Raw genomic sequence first — 21324 nt, 5'->3', positions numbered from 1 at the left:
GCCACTGCGCCGCTGATTGGCGCAGTGGGTCTAATCAGTCATTCACCTGTGCACTTCCCTATTTAACCTCACTTCCCCTTCCCTTCCTTGCCGGATCTTGTTGCCATCGTGCCAGTGAAAGCGTTCCCTTGTGTGTTCCTAGCCTGTGTTCCAGACCTCCTGCCGTTGCCCCTGACTACGATCCTTGCTGCCTGCCCCGACCTTCTGCTACGTCCGACCTTGCTCTTGTCTACTCCCTTGTACCGCGCCTATCTTCAGCAGTCAGAGAGGTTGAGCCGTTGCTAGTGGATACGACCTGGTTACTACCGCCGCTGCAAGACCATCCCGCTTTGCGGCGGGCTCTGGTGAAAACCAGTAGTAACTTAGAACCGGTCCACTAGCACGGTCCACGCCAATCCCTCTCTGGCACAGAGGATCCACCTCCTGCCAGCCGAATCGTGACAGCAATGACCGAGCTTGTAACAGGGGATCTTGAAGCGGATGTACTTGGTTGAAAGCCACACCATGTCACCAGGAGAGAAGGATGGAGGAGGTCTTCTACTTTTTTCCGCTTGTGTCTTCATGCGTGAAGAAGCCTGAGATAATAACTGTCGGGTCTGTTGCCAGGTGGTAGAGAAGTCACGGACCAGCTCATCAACAGCAGGCACACCGGAGGAGACTGGGAGAAGAAGAGGAGGATGGGGATGGAGTCCGTAGACAACAAAAAAAGGCAGACGACCTCGTGGACTCGGAATCCTTATGATTATTGAGAATTCAGCCCAGCCAACCCAATCGTCTTGGCGAGCTGAAACAAAATGCCGAAGAAAAGTCTTTAGGATTTGATTAACTCTCTCCACCTGTCTGTTAGACTGAGGGTGGTAAGCCAAAGAGAAGTCCAGATCGATGTCCAGATGGTTACAAAGGGCTCGCCAGAACTTAGAGACAAACTGCACACCTCGGTCCGAAATTATATGCTGAGGAAGACCATGTAAACTAAAGACATGCAACAAGAAGTACTTCGCCAGCTGCAGGGCAGAAGGAAGACCTGGTAGAGGAATTAAATGAGCCATCTTGGAAAACCGATCTACAACGACCCAGGTGTTATTATGAGATGGTGGCAAATCGGTGTTGAAATCCATGGCGATATGGGACCAGGGAGTCTCTGGAATGGGTAAAGGCTGTAAGAGTCCTGCAGGTCTCTGTCGAGGAGTTTTGTCGCGGGAACAAGTTTCACAGGAACGAACAAAATCAGAAACATCACGTTCAAGATGGGGCCACAAGTAATGCCCGGGAGATAAGAAGTAGAGTCTTGCGTATTCCAGGATGTCCTGTTGTCAAGGAAGAATTACCCCATTTCAGGACGTTGCGTCTAAATCTGGCGGGCACAAAGGATTTTCCCGGATGAGCTTGCTGAATCTCGGCAGAAGCAGCAGGAATCAAATGGTCAGGAGGAATAATATGCCTAGGCGTGGAGTCCAAACCAAAGGACCTGGAGAGAGCATCAGCCCTGATGTTCTTGTCTGCTGGACGGAAGTGAATGAAGAAGTTGAACCTAGAAAAGAATAGTGACCACCTTGCCTGGCAGGGGTTCATACGCTGAGCAGACTGAAGGTATAAAAGATTTCTATGGTCGGAGTAGATGCTGACCGGATGAGAAGAACCTTCCAATAAATGTCCCCGTTCCTCCAAATCTAGCTTGATAGCGAGGAGTTCACGATCTCCAATTGAGTAATTCCTCTCAGCAGGAGAAAAAGGTCTTGAAGAAGAACCAACAAGTAACAGTATTGCCCTTGGTGTTTTTCTGAGTAAGAACGGCACCCGCTCCAATAGATGAGGCATCAACCTCCAAAGCAAAGGGCCTCTCCGGATCAGGTCTTGTAAGCACAGGAGCAGAGGCAAATGCAGACTTCAAACGGGAGAAGGCCTCTTCAGCCTCTTGAGGCCAAGACTTAGGATTAGATACCTTCTTAGTGAGAGCCACAATTGGAGCAACCAAGGATGAAAAATGGGTGATAAATTGATGATTATAGTTTGCGAACCCCAGAAAGCGTTGTATAGCACGTAGGCCCGAGGGACGAGGCCAATCCAATACTGCAGACAATTTATCTGGATCCATCTGCAGGCCCTGGTTAGAGACAATGTAGCCAAGAAACGGAAGGAAAGATTTCTCGAACAGGCATTTCACCAGTTTGGCGTAAAGATGATTCTTCCGTAATCGCTGAAGAACTAGACGAACATGAGTACGATGCTCCTTTTAGTTGGAAGAGAAGATCAAGATGTCATCTAGGTATACGACAACACAGGTGTAGAGAAGATCACGGAAGATATCATTGACACACTCTTGAAAACGGCTGGAGCATTGCAGAGACCAAATGGCATTACGAGATACTCAAAATGTCCGTCACGAGTATTGAAGGCCGTTTTCCACTCATCTCCCTTGCAGATACAAAGGTTATACGCTCCACGAAAGTCCAATTTGGAGAAGACTTTGGCACCACATAGGCAGTCAAAAAGTTCTGAGATAAGAGCAGAGGGTAATGGTTCTTGACCGTGATTTTGTTAAGTCCCCTGTAGTCAATGCATGGACGGAGTGAGCCATCCTTCTTCCCTACAAAGAAGAAACCTGCTCCAGCAAGAGAAGAGGACTTACGGATAAATCCCTTTTGGAGATTCTCCTGGATATACTCAGCCATGGCTTTGGTCTCAGGAACCTATATCGTGGGAGGGTATATCCTCCCACGAGGAGGAGTGGTACCAGGCAGAAGATCAATAGGGCAATCGTAAGGACGATGTTGAGGCAGAGACTCAGCCTGTTTCTTGCAGAAAACATCAGAGAAATCTTGGTAAGGTGGTGGCAGGCCAGGTAAAGGAGGAAGGCGAGAAACAACTTTACGCACAACTGGTTGGAGGCAAAGATTTTGACAGGATTGTCCCCAACGAATAATCTCTCCACTTCTCCAATCCTCTTGCGGGGAATGGCGTTTCAGCCAAGGAAGGCCAAGAAGAATCTCTGAATTACAGTGTGGCAGAACATAGAATTCAATCTTTTCTTAATGCGATACTCCCACTTGCATGACAAGAGATTCAGTACGGAAGTGAACCATACAGTCCAGATTTTGTCCATTAACAGAGGAGATGATCAAGGGCTTGGCAAGTCGAGTGACAGGAAGATGATACTTGTGCACCAAAGAAGCATCGATAAAGTCACCTGCTGATCCTGAATTCAAAAATTCTGTAGCTCTGAAGGAAAACTTGGCAGAAGCGAAGACTTGTACTGAAATATTTAAGCGAGGAGAGGTGGTATTCACACCTAGGGACGCCTCTCCTACATTCCCTAGGTGTACAGTCTTTGAGGAAGTGTTTGGGGCTAGCAAAATACAGGCACAAATTCTCACTGCGTTGTTGTGATCTCTCCTGTTGCATAAGATAGGAATGACCCACTTGCATAACCTACAGGAAACTGTAGAGGTGAACGTTGAAACACGGGTGCCAGGCGAGGATATCTCCATGTTCGGGCAGGTGCCATCTCTAAGCGCAATTCTTCCAGCCTCTCAGCAAAATGCACATCAATGCGTGTGGCCAAGTGGATAAGTTCAGTCAGAGAAGGAGGATCACGTGCAGTAAGGGCATCTTTAATCCTGCTAGGTAGTCCTTTTTTGAATGTGGCACACAAGGCCTCATCATTCCATGCCAGTTCTGAGGCTAGAGTGCGGAATTGAACCGTGTAGTCACCAACAGAAGAATTCCCTTGACATAGGTTCAGCAAATATGACTCAGCAGAAGAGGCACATGCGGGTTCCTCAAAGACACAGCAAAATTCTGCCAGAAAAGCCGTTAAATTGGAAGTTACTGGATCACCACGGTCCCAAAGGGGTGTAGCCCAGGCCAGGCCACCTTCGCACGTTCTGTCAGAAACAGTTCAGACATGAGCTCCAGGGGCATGGAGCACTGTGTAACGAAGCCTCTGCATGACTTGGAATCATCATACTTGGGAGGTAAAGGCAGGCGTAGCTGGGAGACGGAAGACACTGCAGGAGCTTAGGGTGGGAGTGGACCAGGTTGTGGTTCCTGCTGCTGTTGCAAGGCCAAAAGCTGTTGCATCATAGCTGAAAGTTGAGAAAGTTGCTGCGCCTGTCGGGACAACTGCTGTGACTGACGTACCACAACGGAGGGAAGATCTGCGACTTCATGCAGGAGTACCTCAGCGGGATCCATGGCCGGATCTTACTGTAACACTCATGTTTCAGAAGACAGGAACCCTGGTGGATGTGGATCCGCTGGATCTGTTTGGCAGATGACTCGGACCATACCAGGGAGCAGAGTCTAAGGTGCCGCTGGTCTTCACCAGAGCCCACCGCAAAGCGGGATGGACTTGCTGCGGCAGGTGGCACCCAGGTCGCTACCCCTGGCACGGCTCAACCACACAGGTGGCTGAGGAGATGCGAGGCACAGGAGGGATAAGGATAAGGCAGCTTGTAGTCTGGATAGCAGAAGGTCAGGGCAGGCGGCACGGTTGCGTAGTCAGGACATAGCAGGAGGTCATTAGGCAGGCGGCAGAGAAGCAAGGTCGGGTCACGAAGCAAAGGATCAGATATATGGCAAGGCAGAAACAGGAATGCTTTCTCTCAGGCTCAAGGCATCAAAGATCCGGCACTATAATACTGTCTCCTATATACAAGAACATAACTACTATAATTCCGTAGAAAATAACCAGATATAACACAAACACGTAATGAAACTGTCTGGCCACATTTGGGGATGATATAAAGGAACCAATTAGAGAACATGGAGTCAGGGTTGAACATATCTCCTTGCTGTTATAATGCTCCAGTGTAATGTATAATGGGATGATACCTCCATATCGCTCATTACACACTCATCCTGCGGTGCCAGAGCTGCCAGACATCTGCGGTATGGTGAAATGGAACATCTGTGCTCTAGAAGTAAGAAATCCAGAAGTGAAGATTTGGGAATCTTATCACAACAGGGGCAATAATCGGTGATATCTGACCCCGTAAGAAGAACATGATACTAGGATACCCTGATCTGGCTGATTTATATATGTATGTATATATATATATATATATATATATATATATATAAACATTTTTTATTTTATTTTATACAAATGTATATATATATATATATATATATATATGTAGTTAGGAGTAGCCGTATTAGTCCAGTGATGCAAAATGCAAAATCATCGGTAGTTGCAGTATCTTGTAATACCTTTTTTATTGGACTAACAAGATTTTGTAGAGACAAGCTTTCGGGATTCCTCCCTTTATCAAGTCATAAGCATTTCTGAGCTCACAAGGAGAAAACACAGGTTCTATCTCACAAAATATGCAGGGGTTAAAACAACATATGTGGAGAATGGACATTAAGTTGGGCCATAAATTGTATAGCTATAGGACGATAGACTACAGATATAGTCTATCGTCCTATAGCTATACAATTTATGGCCCAACTTAATGTCAATTCTCCACATATGTTGTTTTAACCCCTGCATATTTTGTGAGATAGAACTTGTGTTTTCCCCTTGTGAGCTCAGAAATGCTTATGACTTGATAAAGGGAGGAATCCCGAAAGCTTGTCTCTACAAAATCTTGTTAATCCAATCAAAAAGGTATTACAAGATACTGCAACTACCGATGATTTACTAAGGAGGAAGGAAAACTTGGGAAACATTGGGTTGCAGTGTCTACCAAGCAGCTGTATCTAAGCCAGTAATGTGCGATACTGTCCACTGAGCTGGAGTATCTCAACCTATCTTGTGTAGTCCTGCTCATCCTAGCATGTGTGACACTGGCTGTGGAACCGGTGATATTTACATCTGAGCTATATGTATCAGAATTGGTGTTTTCCAATCATGGGGCCTCCAGCTGTTGCAAAATGACAACTCCCAGCATGCTGGGAATTGTAGTATTGCAACAGCTGAAGGCCCCTTGGTTGGGAAACACTGATCTAAACCTTAAAGGGGCACTCCAGAGGAAAACATATATATTAATTTTTTTCAAATCAACTGGTGGCAGAAAGTTATACAGATTTGTAAATGACTTCTATGTATAAATCTTAATTCTTCCAGTATTTATCAGCTGCTGTATGCTCCAGAGGAAGTTGTGTAGTTCTTTCAAGTCTAATCACGGTGCTCTTTGCTGACAGCTCTGTCCATGTCAGGAACTGTCCAGAGTAGGAGAGGTTTGTTATGGGGATTTTCTCCTGTTCTGGACAGTTACTGACACGGACAGAGGTGTTAGCAGAGAGCACTTCCTGTGGAACACAGCAGCTGTTGGGTGTGTCTGATTTCCAGAGTTTTCCAGAGAGAGAGGATTGAAGCAGTGTTTCCTACAGCCTTTTCCCCAGGAGGGTGGCAGCTTCCTTGGGAGAGCCTCCTGCTATGGAGCCCCAGACTTCCACCCCTCAAACTAGGCCGGCGGGGGGTGGGAGTGAGAGAGCTACGGCCAATTCCCAGGACGGGGTGAGAAGATCCAGCAGGCTCCGCAGTAATGTGGAGCCCACTCCCCCGACCGTCGCTGGAAACCGCAAGGCGTCCGGTAAGAAGCTTATGATTATGTCTTCGGGGACTGTGTCTGATATTATAGAACCCCAGCAATGGGGGGTGAAGGGACCCAGGGAGTCGCTAGCTACTTTCGGTTCCCGCATGCAGGCAAATCGGGAACAGAATATGAGCAGCTGGGAAAAAAGCTGAAAATCATAAGGGAAGACCTGAAGTTTGCTCGCTACCAAACAGATAACTCTGCCAAGGCTGTGAGGGCTAAGTTTGCTGCCAGGGTGTGTGAGCTGAAGGCAGAGGAGCAGGAGGTGGTGAGAGCCCGAATGCTGATTGTAGAGGGAGCGGGCATGTTTAAAGAAAAATTAAAGAATGAAGACCGCTATAAAACCATGCGGACCCCTGTGAAGGAGGAAGAGGATAGTCAGGGGGAGGAAGAGTGCTTGTGTGTCACAGAGGAGAAGATGGAGGAAGGTGGTGAGGGAGATGGCGGCAGTGAGGGTGATGAGAGTGAGGGGGATGTGTGTGATACCCTGTGTACCCTCGGGAGGAGTGGCAGTGAAGTGAATAAGAGTGGTGATAGTGGAGTGAATAGGTGGGGTGGTAGTGGTGTGAATGAGAGGAGTGGTAGTGGTGCAGATGGGAGGAGTAGTGGTGTGAATGAGAGTAGTAGTAGTGGTGTGGATGGTAGGAATAAGAGTGGCTTTTGTGGCAGTACAGGTGGCCTAGGCGGGGATGTAGGGACGGTGTCTGGTCCGGCTGCCCCCCCGGTCGTCAGGAGTTATGCAAGTGTGGCGGCTGGGGGTTCATTAGGATCTTTACCTCCTGCATCTGGTGAAGGTCAGTTGCAATGGCGCCTCCTGGAGGCACGAAAGAGAGGAGAAAGGACGCTCCAGGTAGAGGGAAAGGAGATGGACCTGTCTTTTTGGGTGGAGAGACATGGTCTGGGAGCATTTCGAGAAAGGAATGGGGAGATCGTATGATCCCTCCAGACACCCGGGCAGGAGGTAGGTCGCAGGAATGTGGCCCATTTTGTCTGGAAAGGCGGCAAGGTGGTGGAGCTTCTTTTCCAGATGGGTTTCAGGGCTGGGGACATCTTTGCCCTGATTCACCCCTTCGGCTCCTCCGAGTTTGATGTCAGCTTTGTTAGGCCGGAAGGACTTGATCTCTTTTGGTCTAATTATGAGCTGATGAAAAATGAGCCCGGATGGCGAAATTTCGCTGTAAAAGCGGTATCTCGCCAGAGTATGGTAAAGAAAGTGACCGTTTTGACCTGTAACGAGTCACTTTCTTGTTATGACATAATGACCTGGCTGGGCAGGTACGGGGAGGTGACGGACGTCCCCCGGAAGAACTTTGACGAGCACAATATATGGTCTGGGGCCTGGACGTTTTCCGTTCGTCTCAGACATTCAGGGAACACGGTCACCCATATCCCTTCGGCCGCCTTCCTGGGACGCGACAGGATTCAGATCTTCTACCAGGAGCAGCCGAAGCTGTGTCACAGGTGTGGTGACCCAAACCACTTTAGTGCCAACTGCACTCAGCAGACATGTGCCCTCTGCTGTGGGGTGGGTCACCTGGTGGCCACCTGTGGGCAGATTCGGTGTAACTTGTGTGGTGACTTAGGTCACCCGTTCAGCCGGTGTCCACTCTCGTTCTCTAACACTGTGACCGCCCCGGCTGGGGAGAGCCTAACGGTTGCCCCAGCGGAGGAGGGGACTAGTGGAGGAGAGGGGGCACCAAAGCCAGTGAAGGAAAAACATAAGACCCCCTCTATGCGGAGGCGAGAGGAGAAGCACAGGTTGGAGAGGGCCCTTGAGAATGCCCAGGTGCCAGGGGTGGCTCGGGGTCCCACTCCAGACACTCGCTCAGAAGGAGGTCAGAATAACTCTAAGGCTTTGGGTGGGGCTGAACTGGATGAGAAGATAGGGAGACTGCGTAGGGAAGAAGGTCAAGATGCTCCTTCCTCCAGTCATGCCTCTGAATCCTAAACTGTGGATGAGGAGGAGAAGGAGGGGCAGACAGTAAATGATGGCCAGAAAAAAAAGAGGAGGAAGAAGGGTAAGAGTAAGGCGGCGCCGTCCTCCTCTTCAGTTGTAGCCTCAGACCATAGAAGGAACAACTCAGTCTCCGACCCTCTGATCGTCCTTTCAAATCGATATGAGGCCCTTGGGGATACTATCTCCCCTCCTCTTCTCGAGGGTCAGGAGGCAGTGCGGCCTCCAGGAGGTGCCGAGCCTCCTTCCTCTGGGGCAGTTTCCTCAGGACGGAGTTTAAAAAGAGGCAAAGGGTCTTCCTCCGATTCAGATGGGGGTGGAGGGAAGGAGAGGAATAAGGTTTAAGGGGTGAGGCCATCTAACTCAATCACCCAGGATGGCGGCACTCACCCCACTGACGTTGGCATCCATCAAGTGTGCCAGCATAAAATCAGATACAGCTAGATTCGCAGCCTTTGATTTTCTCGGCCGACATTTTCTTTTTACAAGAGACCAGGTTGTCAGATCTAGCCTCCCTGGTAAAAGCCAGAAGAGAGTGGAGGCGTGGTCCCTCCCACTGGTCTCTTGCGGCTGAGCCGTATAGTGGGGTGGCGGTCATTTTTACCGCTCCTGTTGAATGCAGACGGGTTATTGAGTTAGAAATGGGGAGGTGCCTGATCTTAGATGTCTTCATGAAGGGACAAGAGCTCCGGCTCATTAACATCTACGCCCCGCAAACTAAGCGGGCCGTAAAGATCTCTTTATGAGGATTAAGCCCTTTCTTTTTACGATCTTTGGAGGGGACTTCAATAATGTCACGAGGTCCCAAGATAGGAGAGGCTCCAATGGTCAGCTGACTTGCTATAGTGTGGCACTGATTAGCATAGCTAGAGAAGCTCGCCTAGAGGACGCCCACATCCGGAGCCCCTCAGGCCACGCGGGTTTCACCTATCATCAAGGTAGTCACAGGTCTAGGATAGATAGATTTGATTTAAAGGAGGAAGCTGTCTCTTCCGCAGTGTCTGTGGTTGAGGTGGAGTTCTCCGATCACTGTATGATTTTGTTTTCCCTGAATGTTTCATAGACCCCCCGGATGGGAAAAGGTTATTAGAAGCTGAATTCGTCCCTCCTGGAGGAAGCGGAGATAAGACAGTCCTTTGAAAGGTTTTTCTTCAGAGTCAGGTACCTTTACTGGGCCTATGTAGTAGTAAGTCAGAGTGGTGGGAGATATTCAGGAAGAAGGTTGCGGGGTTCTTCCGCCAGCTCTCGAGCCTCAGGTCCCTGAAAAGGTACCGCTTGTATCAGGGTCTGAGGAGGAAACTCGAGCTTCTCGTCTCGACTGGAGGTAGCCGTGAGGATATCTCCAGAGTGAAATCCTTGCTGATGGGGTGTCAGTACGATAGGCACGCATCTTTGGTTTTTGAGAGGAATTTCGGGAAGTACCGCTCGCCTGACCCTTACAGAAACTGTAAGATGTCAGTGAGTAGTAAAGTCATTTCAGGATTGATTGATAGTACAGGATCTCTGAATCGGTCCAGATCAGGGATCTTGGAGGTGGTCAGATCCTTCTACTCTCAACTCTTGGGGAGGAAGGATCTAGATTGAGACAAGATGTCGGCTTTCCTGGCTGAAACCATTCCTGAGCCAGGGGTAGACCCCTCTCTTGATATTTTGGCAGAAGAAATCAGGGAAGAGGAAGTGAGACTGGCGATCGAGGGGCTTGCCCCTAAGAAGTCGCCAGGTCCGGATGGCTTAACTGAGGTATTCAATGAGTGTCTCTCCTCGGGCACTCTGCCGAATTCAACGAGGAGGTCAGCCCTGATTCTTCTATCAAAGGGTAAAGATCCCAGCCTTTTTGAGAATTGGAGGCTCATAGCTCTTCTCAATACGGACAGGAAGCTTCTGGCTAAGATACTGTTTAATCGGCTGGTGAAGTTTGCACCCAGGCTCCTTTCGGGGGCTCAGCACTGCTCTGTTCCAGGCCGAAGCACCTTAAGTGTGGTCCTTAGTGTCAGGGAGGCAGTGCAGTGGAGTAGTGCGGATTTCTGGAATAGAAAAGTGGAGCGGATGATCCGATCACAAAAAAGTGGAACATCTGAAGGAGCGCAGACCTCTAAGGGTTAGGTTAAAATGAATGGTTTATTATAAAAGATGCAACGCAACATAAAAACAGCGTTTCCAGCCCGTACCGGGCTCTTCCTCAGGCAGTAATGGGAACAGGTAGTTACACGTATACATTTAAAACAAACTTGTGTTTTACTTCCGGGTCCGGTATCAAAAACCCCGAACCGGAACCGCATCATAAGATCCAAAGTAAGAGATGACACTAATGAATATTAATAAAATACAATAAAATTAGAAGGAGAACATTGCTACACATGTGGCTATGCTGGGAGAGATGTGTATGGATGAAATTTCAAACATTACCGGTGTCATTTAAGAGACCGGTGGCGCAGGCGCAAATGGTGTTGGTCTTCTGAGCGGCTGACGGTCGGATGTGAGAGATCGTAATTGACGCATGCCCAGCAGTGTAAGTGAAGAACCTAAAGGCTGGACTGGTATGGTAATTCTATATCGGTAAGGACAGTTGGCAGGTTTCATCCAATTACTTCTTTTACCTCATTTAACCCATGGGGGGACAATGTACGGAGTGTAAACATCCAAAATATTTCCAGTTTCTTCAGCTGTTCAAAATGATTGTTAGCCGTTTTGGATACGGAGTCCATAGGTTTAATAGTGATGGCGGGATCTAGTCCTGGGTGTGAAATAGTGGTATGTTTAGATAATCCGTGTAAGAGAAATTGTCTTTTCATGTTTAGCCTGTGCTGATTTAGTCTCAGATGAAGGGGTCTGGTGGTCCGACCTATATATTGGAGTGAGCAACGGGTACATTCTATCAGATAGATGACGTAATCTGTGGTGCAGTTGTGATGATGTTTGATCGGGAATGTGTCACCCGTAGTAGTCGATTTGAAGGTAGTATGACCATGGCATATTTGGTGCAGCAAAGGCATCTTGATTTAAAGCACTTATAGCTTCCCTTCTTCTGTGATATTCCAGGGATGGTTTGGCTCTTGGTATGCCGTCTGACCTGGCTTGGTGCTAGAATGGTTTTTAGTGATGCTGCTTTCCGATATGTGCATCTCGGTTGTGTTGGAATTTTACAGGAGAGAAAGGGGTCTGCACGTAAGATATGCCAGTGCCTGGCTAGTATTGACTTGATCCTAATAGCATCTTTGCTATAAGTCATGATTAGGTTGGTAGAGAAGTTATTATTTTTTTGTATGGTATTGTCCTTTGTTTGCTTTCGGACACACTCAAGTTGAGACAAAGATTTTGTACGGTTGTAAGCATCATTGAGTACTTGTTGTGGGTAGTGTTTTTGCCGGAACCGGTCATGGAGAATACGGGATTGCAATTTGAATTCTTCTTGTTTGGTACAATTTTTTCTTATTCTTTTATATTGACTATATGGGATGTTTCGTAACCAATTTTTATGATGAGCACTATGAAAATCCAGGTAACTGTTTGTATCCACTTTTTAAAAAAAGGTGGATGTGATAAATGATGAAGTATTGTGAGAAATGTGGATGTCCAAAAAATCAATGCTTTCTTTGCTGAATGAGAGAGTGAATTGGATGCCCCATGTGTTCCTATTTAGATGTTGCAAGAAGGTTGGAATTAACTCTTCAGGTCCTTTCCATATTAGGAACAGGTCGTCAATATAGCGGAAATAGACGGCTATATGTTCCATAAACGTGGGATTCTCCCAAATGTGATGGGTCTCGAAGGCCCCCATGAATATATTAGCATAAACTGGGGCGACCTTCGAGCCCATCGCTGTCCCATGTTTCTGGTGATAGATGGTTCCATTGTAAGAGAAATAATTATTATGGAGAATAAAGGATAATGCTTTTATAAGAAAATCACGATGATTGGTGGAAATGGAAGAATCTTTCTGAAGGACGTCCGAAACACATTTGATACCTAAATCATGTTGTATATTAGAGTATAGTGAGGTAACGTCGCATGTGATAAGGGTGTACTCAGGTTTCCAAGGTAACTGGAGTAGATGTTCGATAAGTTGAGTGGAATCTCTTAGATAACTGCGAAGACTGGTGACATGGGGTTGTAAGAAGCGATCCAAATAGTGTGCTAAATTACTGTTGGTAGCATTGGTGCAGGCGATTATTGGACGGCCGGGTGCATGAGTCAGAGATTTGTGTATCTTTGGTAATTGGTAGAAATAGGGTTTATTGAAATTAGTTTGTAGGATAAATTGTTGTTCATTTTTGGTTAGTATCTTCTCTTCTGTGGCAGTACTGATGATAACTGCCAGATCTTTTTTATTTTTTTATTTATTTATTTATTTTTATTTTTATTTTTTATTTTTTTCCCAAAAGGATCTGTTTTTATGATAGAATAGTATTCCGAATCTGAGAGGATCCGTAGGCATTCCTGATCATAGATTTCTGGAAGGGATACTTGCTGTCCCTGGATCAGGCCAAAGCTTTTGATCGGGTGAACCACGAGTACCTCTGGTCCGTCCTCCTGAGATATGGCTTACCGACTACTTTTGTTAATTGGCTTATGATCTTGTATGCGGGGGCAGAGAGTTTTGCGCTGGTAAACGGTTGGTCTGGTAGCTCTTTTGTGGTGGGATCCGGAGTCCATCAGGGTTGTCCTTTGAGCCCGCTTTTATACATGTTTGTGATCGATCCCTTTGCCCGGAGGGTAGATTGTGGGCCGTTGGCGGGAGTCGGGATGAGTCTGGCAGAGCTGGATGTCACCTAGAGAGTGGTGGTGTACGCTGACGATGTCACCATTTTCGTGTCCTCGCGAGAGGAGGTCGATGTGGTGATGTCGGAAGTGGACCGCTACGCGGAAGCATCCGGGTCTAAGATCAACGGGGATAAGTGTGAGAGTCTCTGGCTGGGAGGGGGAGATCCCACGTTTGATCTCCCGGACACCCTTCCAGGGCCCCAAGAGTCAGCAAAAGTTTTGGACATCACATTCGGCCAGGATGATTATCCCACCAAAAACTGGGATGGTAAGCTCCAGGATGCCACTCAGAAGGTGATCCAGTGGAAGGGTTGGTCTATGACCCTCAGGGAAAGGGTACACCTGATCAAATCGTACCTGCTCCCCTTGTTTATCTATCTGGGCAGCGTATGTATCTTGCCAGAGGCCTACAACACTAGGCTCTACAGCCTGTTTTTCCAACTGTTATGGGGAAACAGGATGAACCTAGTCAAGAGGGAGGTTACGTACCGCACAAGGAGACTAGGGGGTTTATCTATGGTAAACCCTGTGGTGTTCTTAACGAACACCTTCTTGAAAGCTAACATCTCAAACCTCTGGTCAGAGAGGGCTTCTCCATGGGTACTCTCCTGCAGGGAATGGTTTCGGCCTTTCTTCCAGGAATGGGAGACAGGAGGGAAAGTGAAGGACCTCCGTACGCCCCATGGATATCTTCTGGCTTATGCTACCCCGACTCTGAAAGCGATACGTCGGTGGGGTCTGGGAGTGTGGGAGATCAGGACCCACTCAAGGCAGTTCCTTGACAAACGGGTTCTGTTGACCCACTTCCAGAAGCCTCTGGCGCTCAGGGACTGCCCAGGTCGGGATCTGAGGGTGGGGTTGTACCTTTTAAACATGAAAAGGATCCCCCAGAAATTTTGAGACTTGGCCTGGCGCTGCTTTCAGGGGAAGCTATATGTGAGGGACAATTTGAAGTGTAGGAACTCTGATGACCGGGGATGTCCCCGAGAAGAGTGCGGGGACATGCTGGAAAGCATGGACCATTTCCTGCTTCATTGTCCATTTAATATTGGGGTTTACAACAGGGTTGGTGCTTCCATCGGCTGGAGTCAACTTGCCGGCCTTACCTATCCGGAGTGGGCTTATGGAGCATTCAGGACCCTGGATGGCCGAGACCGGGGCACTTTATTCTTAGTAAGTTTAGTGGTTAGGTACTACACGTGGAATGCACGGTGTTTAGTGTCGACCCAGTGTCTTGGTACCAGTAGGGCTTCTCTCCTATGGAGAGGGTTTTCTTTTGATATGCCCTAGGTACTAGACCTTTTGGGTAGAGTACCATTATTTTGGTTAGGGGCAGTGTTATAGGGATAGAGATAGGATGAGAACAGGGTTAGTTTGAATGGAGGGATAGGATTAGGGAGAATTGTAGGGGGAGTTAGGGAAAGAGTGTAAAATTATTTTGAATGTATCAAGTCTGCCATCCTTCTTCTTGGTGGAGGGCTAATGCATGTGCACGCTAGTTTTTTGTTTTGGTTTTAAGCTGATATGGTATGAAGGGCTTACAGGCGACCAAACTTGGGCCTAAAGTGGGTTGTGGTTCAGTGTGTATAAGTTTGTGTATAAGTTGGTTGGGAGGAGTGCTAGGTGGGGAGGGTGTGCTTGTGGGTGGTGGTGTTCATCTTTGGGGGACCTGACATGGGTCAGTTAAGGACTGGACTTTGTGAACTGTAAGAACGGTATGGACTCTGACCCATGTACAGGAGGGGTGGTGTGGGTGAGGGTACAGTTTTAGTGTAGGGTTTTTCCTAGGGTTTTCTATTGATTTTGAAGGTGTTTTCTGTAGTGCATATATTTTGTTTATATTATATTTTATTTATATAGTATATTTAGTAATTTTGTACCTATATTGTGTTATATCCATATTGTTTCATATTGTTTCATGTTATAGCGTTATGGTAGCCGGACCAGTTGTTGTGTTGATAGGTGGTTTATTTAGTTTATTTCAGTTATTTGGTCTGTTTTGTTATGTTTTCTTTGGTATTTTCATTAGTCCCGGATAGAGGATTCAGTTAATTTGGTCGTTTTGTAAGTGAATGTATGTGTGATATGATTATTTTGATTATTATTATTATTATTACTATTATTATTTTTATTTATATAAAAAATAAAAAGAATAAAAAAATATATATATATAAAAAAGAAGATGGGAAAAAAAAGAAAAAAATATAATAATCATTTTTTTTTTTTTTTTTGAGGTGTGCTTGCTACGTTTCTGTTTAGTTTTCTTGTTGCGTTTTCCCAAGTATGGATGGTTTTGAGTTATAGTCGGGTAATGATAACTTTTATGTTTATATTTTGATAAGCCAAGTTGTGCTATTTTATTTATTTATTTATTTATTTTTCTTATGTTCATTTTCGGTAAGCGTGTGAGTGTTTGATTAGATATTTTGGGCATATTTTAATATCTTAGTATTTTAGTATCTTAATAAAGCTGGGCTGGTCGGTTAGGCAGGGCTTTGTTTATGGGTTTTGTTTTTGGTTCTAGAGTATTTCTTATTTATGTTATAGCTGGTTAAGCTTGCTTTGTGTTTTGTATTTGATAAGTTTTGTATTTTTCTAATAAAAAGAGTGTCAGCAGAGAGCACTGTGGTCAGACTGGAAAGAACTGCACAATTTTGTCTGTAGTATATAGCAGCTGATAAGTACTGGAATGATTAAGATTTTTATACAGATTTGTATACCGTATATACTCGAGTATAAGCCGAGTTTTTCAGCACGATTTTTCGTGCTGAAAACACCCCCCTCGGCTTATACTCGAGTGAACTCTCCACCCGCAGTGGTCTTCAACCTGCGGACCTCCAGAGGTTTCAAAACTACAACTCCCAGCAAGCCCGGGCAGCCATCGGCTGTCCGGGCTTGCTGGGAGTTGTAGTTTTGAAACCTCCGGAGGTCCGCAGGTTGAAGACCACTGCGGCCTTCGACATCATCCAGCCCCCTCTCGCCCCCCTTTAGTTCTGTACAGTACTCACCTCCGCTCGGCGCTGGTCCGGTGCTGCAGGACTGTCCGGAGAGGAGGTGGTCCGGTGGGATAGTGGTTCCGGGCTGCTATCTTCACTGGGGAGGCCTCTTCTAAGCGCTTCGGGCCCGGCCCCTGAATAGTCACGTTGCCTTGACAACGACTCAGAGGTACGTTCATTGCCAACCGGACCACCTCCTCACCGGACAGTCCTGCAGGACCGGACCAGCGCCGAGCCGAGGTGAGTACTGTACAGAACTAAAGGGGGGCGAGAGGGGGCTGGATGATGTCGAAGGCCGCAGTGGTCTTCAACCTGCGGACCTCCGGAGGTTTCAAAACTACAACTCCCAGCAAGCCCGGACAGCCGATGGCTGCTTGGGCTTGCTGGGAGTTGTAGTTTTGAAACCTCTGGAGGTCCGCAGGTTGAAGACCACTGCTGGCGAATGATGACAAGAGGATGATGAAGGGGGGGTGTGGGATGATGAAGGGGGGGTGTGGGATGATGAAGGGAGGTGTGTGGGATGATGACAAGGGGATGATGAAGGGGGGGGGGTGTGGGATGATTACAAGGGGATGATGAAGGGGGTGGGGATGATTGATGACAAGGGGATGATGAAGGGGGGTGGGGATGATGAAGGGGGGTGTGTGGGATGATGATGAAGGGGGTGGGGATGATGACAAGGGGATGATGAAGGGGGGTGTGGGATGATTACAGGTGATGATGATGAGGGTCTGGATGATGACAGGCGGTGATGATGATGAGGATGTTAATGACGGGGGTCTGGATGATGACAGGGGGGGGATGATGTATTTCCCACCCTAGGCTTATACTCGAGTCAATAACTTTTCCTGGGATTTTGGGTTAAAATTAGGGGTCTCGGCTTATACTCGAGTATATACGGTAACTTTCTGACACCAGTTGATTTGAAAACATTTGATTTCCACTTGTTTCAACCGGAGTTCTCCTTTAACCCCTTAAGGACCACGGACGTACGCATATAGTGGTCTCTAAACTGTTGCCCTCCAGATGTTGCAAAACTACAACTCCCAGCATGCCCAGACAGCTGTTTGGGCATGCTGGGATTTGTAGTTTTGCAACAGCTGGAGGGTCACAGTTTGGAGATCACTGTGCAGTGATCTGTAAACTGTGGCCCTCTAGATCTTGCAAAACTACAACTCCTAGCATGCCCATACAGCAGTTTGCTGTCTGGGCATGCTGGGATTCGTAGTTTTGCAACATCTGGAGGGCCACAATTTGGAGAGCACTGTGCAGTGGTCTCTAAACTCTAGCCCCCCAGATGTTACAAAACTGCAAATCCCAGCATGCCTAACAGCAAACAGCTGTCTCGGCATGCTGGAAGTTGTAGTTGCGTACCTACAGCTGTTGCATAACTACATCTCCCAGCATGCCCTTCGACGATCAGTACATGCTGGGAGTTGTAGTTTTGCAACAGCTGGAGGCACACTGGTTGGAAAATACTGAGTTAGGTAACAGAACCTAACTGAAGGTTTTCCAACCAGTGTGCCTCCAGCTGTTGCAAAAGTACAACTCCCAGCATGCACGGTCTGTCAGTACATGCTGGGAGTTGTAGTTTTGAAACAGCTGAAGGTTTGCCCCCCCCCCCCCATGTACATAGAGAAGTGTTTTTAGGGTACATTCACACAGGGTTTACAGTAAGTTTCTTGCTTGAAGTTTGAGCTGCGGCAAATTTTTCGCCACTGCGCAAACTCCTAGCGGGAAACTCACTGTAAACCCCATGTGAATGTACCCTAAAAACACTACACTACACTAACCCAAAATAAAGGGTAAAACACTACATATACACCCCATACACTGCTCCCCCCCCCCAATGAAAATTAAAAACTTTGTACTGCAGTGTTTCCAAAACGGAGCCTCCAGCTGTTGTAAAACAACAACTCCCAGCATTTCCGGACAGTAACTGACTGTCCAGGCATGCTGGGAGTTTAGCAACAGCTGGAGGTACCCAAATTTTGGGGGGCTTTTTCTCCTTTTAGCCCTTATGAAAAGGAAAAGTTGGGGGCTACACCAGCCTGTGTAAAAAAAAATTTTTTTTACACTAACATGCTGGTGTTGCCCCATACTTTTTATTTTCACAAGAGATAAAAGCAAATAAAGACCCCCAAAATTTGTAACGCAATCTCTCCTAAGGAAATACCCTGTATGTGGGCGTAAAATGCTCTGCGGGCGCACAACAAGGCTCAGGAGTGAGAGCGCACTATGTATATTTGAGGCCTAAATTGGTGATTTGCACAGGGGGGGGCTGATTTTACAGCGGTTCACAAAAAAATAAATACCAACATGTGACCCCATTTTGGAAACTACACCCCTCAAGAAATGTAACAAGGGGTATAGCACGCCTTTAACACCCCACAGGTGTTTGACACATTTTTGTTAAAGTTGGATGGGAAAATGAAAAAAATAAAAAAATTTCACTAAAATGCTGGTGTTACCCTAAATTTTTTATTTTCACAAGGGAAAATAGGAAAAAAGCCCCCCAAAATTTGTAACTCCATTGGGGAGTAAGAACATTCCCCATATGTGGATGTAAAGTGCTCTGCGGGCGAACTACAATGCTCAGAAGAGAAGGAGCACCATTGGGCTTTTGAAGAGAAAATTTGTCTGGAATTGAAGGCCACGTGTGTTTACAAAGCCCCCGTAGTGCCAGAACAATGGACCCCCCCCCACATGTGACCCCATTTTGGAAACTATACCTCTCATGTAATGTAATAAGGGGTACAGTGAGCATTTACGCCCCACAGGTGTCTGACTGATTTTTGGAACAGTGGTCCGTGAAAAGGAAAAATGTAATTTTTCATTTTCTCAGCCCACTGTTTCAAAGATCTGTCAAACGCCAGTGGGGTGTAAATACTCACTGCACCCCTTATTAAATTCTGTGAGGGGTGTAGTTTCCAAAATGGGGTCACATGTGGGGGGGTCCACTGTTCTGGAACCATGGGGGGCTTTGTAAATGCACATGGCCCCTGACTCCCATTCCAAACAAATTCACTCACCAAAAGTTCGATGGCACTCCTCCTCTTCTGAGCATTGTAGTTCACCCGCAGAGCACTTGACGTCCACACATGGGGTATTTCCATACTCACAAGAAATGGGGTTACAAATTTTGGGGGTAATTTTATTCTATTACCCCTTGTAAAAATGTTACATTTGGGGGGAAAAAACTTCATTTTAGTGAAAAAAAAATTTTCATTTACACATCCAACTTTAACAAAAAGTCGTGAAATACCTGTGCGTTGTTAAGGCTCACTGTACCCCTTGTTACGTTCCTTGAGGGGTGTAGTTTCCAAAATAGTATGCCAATAGTATGCCATGTGGGTTCCTAAATGCGACATGCCCCCCAAAAACCATTTCAGCAAAATTTGCTTTCCAAAAGTGACTCCTTCTCTTCTGAGCATTGTAGTTCGCCCGCAGAGCATTTTATGTCCTAACATGGGGTATTTCCATACTCAGAAGAGATGGGGTTACAAATTTTGGGGGTGCATTTTCTCCCATTACCCTTTATAAAAATTGTAAATTTTGGGAAAAAACTGCACTGCACTGAAATTTTTTTTTTCCTTTACACATCCGACTTTAATGAAAAGTCATCAAACACCTGTGGGGTGTTAAGGCTCACTGGACCCCTTGTTACATGCCTTGAGGGGTGTAGTTTCCAAAATGGTATGCCGTGTGGGGGTTTTCTGCTGTTCTGGCACCATAGGGGCTTCCTAAATGTGACATGCCCCCCAAAAACCATTTCAGAAAAACTCACTCTCCAAAATCCCATTGTCGCTCCTTCCCTTCTGAGCTCTCTACTGCGCCCGCCGAACACTTGACATCCACATATGAGGTATTTCCTTACTCGAGAGAAATTGGGTTACAAATTTTGAGATGGTTTTTCTCCTTTTACCCCTTGTAAAAATTCAAAAACTGGGTCTACAAGAACATGCGAATGTGAAAAATTAAGATTTTGAATTTTCTCCTTCACTTTGCTGCTATTCCTGTGAAACACCTAAAGGGTTAACACACTTACTGAATGTCATTTTGAATACTTTGAGGGGTGCAGTTTTTATAATGGGGTCATTTGTGGGGAATTTCTAATAAGAAAGCCCTTCAAATCCACTTCAAACCTGAACTGGTCCATGAAAAATTTCGATTTTGAAAATGTTGTGAAAAATTGGAAAATTGCTGCTGAACTTTGAAGCCCTCTGGTGTCTTCCAAAAGTAAAAACATGTCAACTTTATGATGCAAACATAAAGTAGACATATTGTATATGTGAGTCAATATATAATTTATTTGGAATGTCTATTTTCCTTACAAGCAGAGAGCTTCAACTTTAGAAAAATGTTAAATTTTCAATTTTTTCATCAAATTTTGGAATTTTTCACCAAGAAATGATACAAGTATCGACAAAATTTTACCACTAACATAAAGTAGAATATGTCACGAAAAAACAATCTCGGAATCAGAATGAAAGGTAAAAGCATCCCAGAGTTATTAATGCTTAAAGTGAAAGTGGTCAGATGTGCAAAAAACGCTCTGGTCCTACAATGAAAATTGTCCTGGACCTTAAGGGGTTAACTGATGTATCTAAGTCTTTTGTGTACGATACTCTCATCTGAGCACATATCTATCTATATCATATCTATATATCTCATATCTATCTCATATCTATCTATCTATCTCATATCTATCTCATATCTATCTATCTCATATCTATCTATCTATCTATCTCATATCTATCTATCTCATATCTATCTATCTCATATCTATCTATCTATCCATCTCATATCTATCTATCTATCTCATATCTATTTATCTATCTCATATCTATCTATCTATCTATCTCAAATCTATCTATCTCATATCTATTTATCTATCTCATATCTATCTATCTCATATCTATCTTATCCAAGTTAATAATTTGTGATAGTGTTTGCCGAGCTGGTGTATCAAACCTGTAATATTTACTTTCTGCCATATGGTGTATTTTAGCTGGTTATATGTGATACTGTCTCCTAGGTTTGCATGATGTGACGCAATGTAATCTGTAAC

At 45.9% G+C, this 21324-nt stretch overlaps 1 protein-coding gene across 3 annotated transcripts in view; it reads left to right on the top strand.

The window, feature by feature from the left end:
* PLEKHB1 (pleckstrin homology domain containing B1) overlaps positions 1 to 21324 on the top strand; it is a 113207-nt gene that overhangs the window by 50900 nt on the left and 40983 nt on the right. Inside the window, exon 1 of one of the 3 annotated variants that reach the window (XM_056561208.1) lies at positions 6430 to 6539. The exons of the other annotated variants lie outside the window; for them this stretch is intronic. Coding sequence (XP_056417183.1) covers positions 6492 to 6539 — 48 coding nt within the window. The 5' untranslated portion in view covers positions 6430 to 6491. Of the gene's footprint in view, positions 1 to 6429; positions 6540 to 21324 lie in introns of those variants that run through there. 3 annotated transcript variants of the gene reach the window in all.

This window comes from Hyla sarda, chromosome 2 (genome assembly GCF_029499605.1).
Source record: "Hyla sarda isolate aHylSar1 chromosome 2, aHylSar1.hap1, whole genome shotgun sequence".
NCBI classification, from domain to species: domain Eukaryota; kingdom Metazoa; phylum Chordata; class Amphibia; order Anura; family Hylidae; genus Hyla; species Hyla sarda.
Note: the sequence above shows the minus strand (reverse complement) of the source record. Positions and strands in the feature narration are given on the sequence as shown.